Source organism: Xenia sp. Carnegie-2017, unplaced genomic scaffold (genome assembly GCF_021976095.1).
Source record: "Xenia sp. Carnegie-2017 unplaced genomic scaffold, XeniaSp_v1 HiC_scaffold_16, whole genome shotgun sequence".
Taxonomy (NCBI): domain Eukaryota; kingdom Metazoa; phylum Cnidaria; class Anthozoa; order Malacalcyonacea; family Xeniidae; genus Xenia; species Xenia sp. Carnegie-2017.
In genome coordinates this window covers 7,407,660-7,416,025 of record NW_025813469.1, presented here as the reverse complement: position 1 = coordinate 7,416,025, position 8,366 = coordinate 7,407,660, and the positions used below count along the sequence as shown (strand labels likewise).

Sequence of the window (8,366 nt, the reverse complement as noted above, 5' to 3'; positions counted from 1 at the left end):
CCCGAAACATCTCAACACGTTAACTGTGCAGGCTGCGGTCAGCTATTTAAGTGTTCCTATTGGTGAGAAAATCAGTGGCGTGCGGTCATGCAAGCGTAGGCAAGCGCCGCTTGCCTAAGCATTTTACCGAACAAAAATTTTTTTGGATCAATCTCTGAGCAAAATCAGTTTAAATTTTTCTGTTCTAAACAATGTCAATGTAATCTTTTGTCTAAATTGTCTTTACAGTTGAAATGCTTGCTATTTATACGCGATTTACTGTCGTGGTTTTCGGTTTCACTTTGCTACACTTGTAAGATGAGTCAAGTGGATTAAATTAAGTGGATTAAATTAATTATTTATTAACCAAGGCAAGCGGCGCTTCTAAGGGCGCCGCTTGATAGCGATTGGTCAACAGTCTTGTACGCTCGCAATTTTAAACACATATCAGCGCACGAATAATATTCGTATATTCAACACATTGGACATCCGAATTATTCACGCCGTTAATGTTATCGTTTATTAAAAGATGACTGAGAGCGAAAGGTAATGTTCTGATTTCTAATTCAAAGTAGTAGTAGATTTCTAATTTATGTATGTAGAAGATATTATCTGTAGCATGTTATACTTTAGCGTTATATAAGTCTTGCGTATGAGCTCTGAACGTGATTTCAATGTACTAGAACGCTATTAAATTTTGTGATTATTTTATTCACTAGCAAAGAAGTTATTTACAACAGTCGTGACTATTCTATATGTTAGAATTTATTTACAGGCTTTTTATATATTTTGATAAACAAGGTGAAGTTATTACACAGCGGATAATGTACTTGAAATTTGAGTAGTTTTACGTAATTATAAAGTTAAGTGCGTAAGTTTAAGTAGCGCGTTTGAGTAAGTGTAGGATTGGCTATTTCCTCTATTGCTAATACATGAATCTAGATGAGTAATGTACGCACGTTATGTACGTCACTACAAGATATCATGTAACTGATGTAAGGTATAAATAAGATTGATGTTCCTATAAAATATATAGCATAGGAATTTTCATCCTTTTATGTTCTACTTCTACAATTCGGTATTTTCACGACACCTGTACAACATGACTGAATGCATTGTGGAATCACTGTCAGCGCTTGCCTATTAAAATCGGTCACCGCACGCCACTGGAGAAAATAGAGTTGACTGGCTGCCATTGTGCTATTCAAATGCGTAATCAGATATGCGTCATACAGACATTGCAATGACGCTGTTATATTGTTTGTTCTTTGATCGGACGATGGAATCGTCATTAATTATTCATTTCCTTCAAATCCATCTCATGTTGCAAATGTGAACAATTTGGGATATCGTGGTACGACGAACAACGACGACAATCTGTCCTCCTTCTGCTGCTCTGCTAAAGTCGGCTAAGTCTATTTGTGAGTGTGACATTGTTCAACAGTAAGTTTTAATTATACTACATCGGAATTATCGTTGTAATTTCTCTAACTTTATTGACAGTGTACATTGAAATTAACATTACCAGTATATTTTAACATGCTCGTTCTAGAAGCCCTAAATTTAAGAAAGTTAAAACTCTCACTAAACACATCTTTATTCACCGAGACTGTTTCATGTTTGTCATATTTACATTTTCCATGCTAAAACTTTAGAATTGAGAAAATACATAACATTCTAAACTTACACACGTACACTTTGTCATGTCGTGTCAATTTTGTTGACCTTCCCGAGTAAAGTCTAAAGTCCAGATTGTCATTGTGCTCTTTAAATGCATCTTCGTAACACGTGAAGAGGAGAACTGTAAGTCTAAATGATGAGTCTATTCTCTAAACAGATAAACTACTGAAAACACGTTCGGCCGACTAGCGACTTTCAGATTTAAAGGATTTTGTTTTGCTTGAATGTAAATTTGCATCCGATTCATAATATGTATTATTTGTTCTTTCTGCCGTAAATATATTCAGGAAAGAAAGGCTCAGCATTGACTATGAACTTATTTTCTCGCGTAACTGAGTTTACTGACGAAATGCCATCCAAGACTACTTTTCAATGTGATAAAGACGTCTCGTACACAAAGGAACCTCTCCCTCTGATACAGAGCTCGGCCAATGGAAAGCTCGTTGTCAACTCAAGGGCTCGTAGTATGTTGGCGAGAATCGAAAAACCGCTGGTTGTCATCAGTATTGCAGGCCTGTATAGAACAGGTACACCATCAGTATACTTACAGTGAAGTGAATATTCATGACCAGAAAATCTTCACTCTTATTTAATAGGAAAATCCTTTTTGATGAATCGACTATTTGGCTATTCTGGCTTTTCAATTGGTGGCTCAACCGAGGCAAACACAAAAGGGATCTGGGTTTGGTGTAGGGATCATCCATATAATAGGGAACATTGTTTGGTAGTGCTGGATAGCGAGGGTTTGGGGATACAGAAAGGAAGATGGGATCAATCAGGATGTTCACGTGTTTGCACTTGCTGTCCTGCTCAGTAGTTGTGTTGTTTATAATAGCTGGAACGCTATTGATGAAAATACAATTCAAAATCTCAGGTAACGATCCAACTGCTTCTTTTGAGTAATGGAAAATAGTCTCCTGACATCCATGTTCTACTATTTAGTCTAGTTACCCAAATGATAGAATTTATTCAACTCAGTCGTGGTGACGAGGATACAGATGACAATAGCACTTCCGGTGACGTCTCCCCGCATTTTATTTGGGTCGTGAGAGATTTCAGCCTTAGTTTAAAAATTGATCAACGTACTTGCACAGCGGACGAATATTTGGAGCATGCGCTAAAAGATAAACCTGGCACACGGAACTCACAGAGGAATGAGGTTCGGAAAAAGATCCGGGAATTCTTTCCAACAAGAAAGTGTTTCACTTTGAAAAGGTAGAATCACTCAATTCAAGTTGATAGCATCATGAAAACTTTTCTTTTTCCCCAGATCCAACCGGCACGTAGCCAGCATGATATGTGGGGGTGGGGTGGAGGATAGCGGGTTTAGGGGGTAGACAGGGTGACAAGTGACCCCCTTGCCTTAAAACGATTTTTTTAAAAAGGTATTGATGTTGTTTGTGGTTCATTATTACAATTAATTAATTCCCATTTCCAGTGAAAGTATTTTAGATAAGATATTATTTATCGAATATTATACACATTAGTTAATTCACTTACGACGAAAATATTTGCGGCATCAAAATGTAAACGAGGCAATTTTCTTAAGGTGATAAGCATAAACCAATGAAACTCTGGATGAAACGCTGACAGTGACGTAGCCAGCCCCGAGTTTTGGTTCTGCTACCTAAACTTCAAAAGAATCATAGTTCATCTCTTTAAAAATATTTTGTGTTTACAGTGATTGAAAACAAAAAAATTACATAGCAGGACTAAATAAGCATGTTGGCCACGCTGCTGTACACAGAACACATTGGAGGTTTTTATGAGAACATCGAAGATTTTCAAGAAGAAAAAATCAAATAAACAAACAGCTTATGAAAGCTATAATTTTTTTGATGCTCAAAAATAGTCATTTAAAAAATGATTTTTAAATTATATAAAAGAGGTAAGAGTTGTGCAATATCTCTCCAAATAGAATCTTCCATTATCCCCTCTTCACATCCGCCACCCAATGCCCAAATCCTGCATCCGTCCCGGGGGGGGGGCAAAGGTTTTGTATCATTATGTGATCGGTAAGAAATAATGGGTTTCACCTATGCATACATGAATACTGCTTTTATAGATTCATTATTACTTTGAAAGAAATCTTAAATTAAACCAAAACGTAGGTACTGCTTAGCCCTGATTTATCACATTAGTCTTAATAACTAGCCACCACACACAGAAAACTATATTGAACAAGGCGCCTATCAGAGGTCCACTCGAGAACAGTGTTTGGTTAGATTTGCCAATGATTATCTGCTACAAATGATCTTAACTATGATTTATCTTTATGTAGACCTGTTGTTGACGAAGAGAAACTGGGAATGCTCGATGAGTTGACAGAGGACGAGTTCCGTCCGGCGTTTCTCGACGAAGTTCATCGTTTCATCAAATATGCTTTAAGTTACTCACCATTAAAATTCGTCAACAACGTCGAAATAACTGGACATTGTAAGTGATGAGATCTTTGATTCTTTAGCTTTGTTCAAAAGCAAAATTGTTTTCTCAATTGTTCCTCTGTTTGCATGTCAGTTGATGGAGTAAATGTTTGCAGGAATGTATTGGCACTTTGTGGAGCAAAAATTTTAACAACGAGAGCTCTATGTTTTATTTCTTTCTGTCTGGCCAAATGACATTTAAGAAATAAACGATGTTAACTGTGTTTGCACTAGCTTAGGAAAATTTAGTAGACCTTTGGGAACACTCAAGAACAGATCGGTGCAAGAACGAGGGTTTGCACCAGGTTGATAAAAAAGATTAAAAAGTGTTTTCATTTTCTTCGAACATGTATTATTTTTCATATATCATATCTCATTATAAAATAAACACAATGAAATGCGTGCGCTGATTGGTCTAGAGCTGTGTTTGCGCATCAGTTTGTGCAAAATTATTTGAGCTCAACCAATCAAATGAATCAATCAATCAAAGAGAATTTGCAAATGAATCATGAATACACGTTCAATAAATATTCAAACTTTTGTTTGTTTTGCATTATTGTTATTTTAGAAAGATAAAAGATACTTGTCGTGTTTGCACTGGCTTATTCAATCCTCGAAGACGTTTGTAAGAACTCTCGAGCATGTGCAACCCTCGACCTTCGGTCTCAGGCATACACTGATCTGCCCTCGAGTTCTTCCAAAGGTCTCCTCGGTTTGCATATGCTTGTGCAAACACAGTAAACATCTTTTATTTCTTAAATATCTACGCACCAGTTCCTCCATGCTTGATAGTTAATCGGTGTTCGAGAAAGAACTATTATTGTTCGTATTTTGTAGACTTCAACTACCTCGCAGAGAGTTACGTCACGTCGTTAAATAATGGCAGTACTCCAAGCATTCCGAGTATTATTAATCATATTGTTGACGCGGAGTTTATACGAGAGAAAGACGCCATTACAAACTATTATAAAAAGATGATGACTGAACGATTAATCAAGCCAATGTCGATCGAAGAACTACAGGATTTTAGTGGTCAGCTGAGGGAAGATGCGCTAAGGAGATTTAAGAAACATAAAGTATTGCAAAAAGCTTCAAATACAAGTGAAATGGAACATAAACTATCCGTAAGTTGTGATTTTATATTTTACACGAAAACTAGTTATTTGATTACGAAATTACCTTAATTAATGCCTTCTTAATTTATTAAAATGTTCTTAATTTATTCAATCATTCTTCTAGGAATCGTTATGGGAATTAAAAGTACATTACGAGCGAGAAAATAAGCGTATTTCCAAAGAGTTTTGCTCTGATCTTATAAAGACGCTATATCAATCGATAAACAGAAGATTGAACAACGAAGAATACAACATGTCCGGTGGCTATAAGGCGTTTCTTCGAGATTTAGTTCGTCTTGAAAAATCTTATCAACATACGTCGAATAAGGGACCGATGAGCGAAGAAGTCCTAGGCGAATTTATAATCTCATTAGAAGGTGTGAAAATGCTCATTAGGAGTGGTGTCGAGATAATTAGCATGGAATTAGAACGCAAATTGGATTTGCAAAGACGCGGGAACTACATGCCTTGGTTGAAGGATTCTTTAGTCGGCTCTGTCAGTCAGTTAACTTCGTTGTTTGGTCAAGCTGTTAAATCGGTTACTTTGACGTCGAGCATGGCCGCTCCAGAATTAGAAGCAGGCACATCAGACACAGACAAAATTGAATAAATTAATAAAATAGCCAAATAGATTGCATTATTTATATATTTCATCCTTAAGAATTGTTTTGTAATATTAATATTTTTGTACATAACATAGTAATAGCTAAAAAAATTATTATATGAATTTGAAATTTATAAAAAGTGCGAAACAAAATAAGTTAACTAGCAATTAAAACATATCTTCTGCTTCAGGAGGAGTGTTTGTTTTGTTTCCCGCCTGGATTGTTTCCGGGGGGGAAGGGCACAATGAAAAATTATACAACATGTCGGCTAGGAGAAACGTAAAATATGTGGATCAAGAAGAGCCGTCATTCTTGAAAAAATTCAAGGAAAGAGTTGGTTATAAAGAACCAGCAGATATCAAAGATAAATATGCAGAGGATAAACCGACTGCAGTAGAGGAAAGCGAAGAAAATGAGCGGGAAAAAGAGGACGAACAACCTGTGGTTGTTCAACTTAAAAGTGGAGATTTGAGCGCTGAAGAAGCCGCTAAATTAAAGCAAGAAAGCAATAACGAGGGAGGTAAAGCTACAGATATTATCTATCTTCGAGCTATCCTTACTGCATTGTCAGGGAAATATAAGTTTTTTGGAGCTAAATTAAAATACCCATTTTTATTACTTGAGATTGCTGGGACAGCAAAACGGACAAACCCAAGTTCAAGAAACCTGAGAAGCGGTCATCCTGCGAAAAAGATGCTGGAAAAGACAAAAAGAAGAAGAAGATCGAGGTGAAAGCCGTCAAAAATAGCAAACTATTGTCGTTTGACGAAGATGATGAAGAGAATGACTAGAGAAAGAGATGGATGGCCATTAGCCAGATGTGCTGAATTTGGTTCATACCCCATTACCAAACATGGATACTCACAAATATTTACAAACTAGAATTCCTAGAAGGCAAATACTGCTGTCTGTGTGAGTATTAAATTCCCAATGAGTCATTTACACCAAAACAAAAATGCCAATTGTTGACCTGAAGCAAATGCTAGTTAGAATAAATGCATGAAGGATGAAAGATGTGTAGATAACTATTAGTTGTTGATGCATAACTTCCCTTTTGTATAAAAAAAAACCTGGTGTACATAGGTCGCAAATTTCATCAAATTTGACATTATAAACACTATTAGCCTAAATATGTAAACTGATTGGAAATTGTACCATTGTTTTAGGAATTTGAGCCTTATAAGTTTGCTCTTGAAAATTCAAGCCACTCAAGTTAATAGCCAAATTTGACATATGCATATCTATGAGTGCCAAGCAAAAAACTTGTTGAGAAAATTTCCTTATCATTACCTCATACTGCTGCATTTACATTGTGAATGATGTGAAATACTCATTTACAAAGCAAATCCATATGTAAATATAACAAGTGCTTGATCTTTATGATTTCATTAAAAAATTGATGTTCAACATTCATTTTATGCAATAGAGTTTGGTTGGGAATGTCCAGTATTTTTGATGGTCATACTCTCTCTATACCCATAAAAACACAAAATCTTGATATTTAATTTAAGGAAAACTTGCTGTCTGTCTAAACATTGATATGATTAATATTGATAAATAATATTGATATAATACTGAAAATATATCCATGCTCTGGTTAGTTGATGTGTCACTATAGTGACGACATTCTTCTCTTTCTTTAAATTTGGATTTACCAGTGATCATTGACATCACCGTTGGCGAAGTTGGTGGTTTGTGTTTAGATTCACTTTTAAAGGGACAGTTATTTTTGTTAATTGTTGTATTTGCAGCAATCGGTCATAGTCAATCCATTTGTAATGGCGAATGTAAATTGTAGCATTATTTTGACACTGTAAACGGCATCAACGAACCACTCTAATGCAAAAATTTCAATGCATCATTTATCACGTGACTTTCGAAAATCATGTCGGGGGCTCATGACTTTCGAGAATCATTAATAGGGGCTCATTCATTTATGCATATCAATAGCTTCAAAATAATTTGCATAAATGAGCCTTTTACTTCCCCAATTATTGATCTTCCTGCTTTATCTCGGACCATAATACTTGCCAACTCGACTTGCGTGTATATATCGCTCGTTGACATAGAACACGTGAAGGAATCTGTTGCTGTTATTGCAACGTTGCTACAAGTTTTATTTGTAGCATTATGGTAACCATAGCGATGACATTCACTAAAATTAATGACCAAATTAAAACCAAAACTATTATTACTGTTGCCACGCGGGCTATTCAGCACGTCTTTTATAAACATCACACAAAAATAGTCTCCTGAAATATACTGTTATGATAAATTATAAATGAATGTATCTATGATCATAGGCGCGTACAGGGGGCACGGGGTTAGTCGGGCGAAAATACGGCGGAACATTCTCTGTGAGTTGGGAAATATTTACGCCCCTACCCCGAAATGATAGTCCCGTACGCCTATGTCCATGAAAGCTGTATTTGATGGTGACAGTGATCTCGTTAAGCAGTTTGATTAAGATTGTCCGCATTGTATCAAAACAGCCAAAAACTCAGGCAAGGGAACTCAAAAGCTATTAAAAGGAAGCATGATTACATTCAATGTAGATGTTTACT

The 8,366-nt window shown here is 36.0% G+C and overlaps 2 protein-coding genes across 2 annotated transcripts; both read left to right on the top strand.

The window, feature by feature from the left end:
* The first annotated feature begins 780 nt into the window (after positions 1–780).
* LOC124436559 (guanylate-binding protein 1-like) lies at positions 781–5,848 on the top strand. Its single transcript, XM_046986508.1, is given in 8 exon segments — positions 781–1,422; positions 1,947–2,186; positions 2,256–2,422; positions 2,424–2,533; positions 2,602–2,874; positions 3,941–4,095; positions 4,920–5,206; positions 5,322–5,848. Coding segments are annotated over 7 exon segments (1,695 nt in total). The 5' UTR covers positions 781–1,422; positions 1,947–1,969; the 3' UTR covers positions 5,808–5,848.
* A 22-nt stretch (positions 5,849–5,870) lies between these two features.
* On the top strand, positions 5,871–7,215 carry LOC124436560 (uncharacterized protein KIAA1143 homolog). Its single transcript, XM_046986510.1, has 2 exons — positions 5,871–6,322; positions 6,427–7,215. Exons 1-2 carry the CDS (start codon positions 6,064–6,066, stop codon positions 6,591–6,593), a joined length of 426 nt encoding a protein of 141 aa, XP_046842466.1. The 5' UTR covers positions 5,871–6,063; the 3' UTR covers positions 6,594–7,215.
* The last annotated feature ends 1,151 nt before the right edge of the window (positions 7,216–8,366 follow it).

Bases quoted from the DNA above. Each gene is read 5' to 3' on its own strand.
- LOC124436560 (XM_046986510.1), top strand. From the start codon at position 6,064: ATGTCGGCTAGGAGAAACGTAAAATATGTGGATCAAGAAGAGCCGTCA. The intron at 6,323-6,426 runs GTAAAGCTACAG...TTATTACTTGAG, and splicing joins AGAAAGCAATAACGAGGGAG to ATTGCTGGGACAGCAAAACG.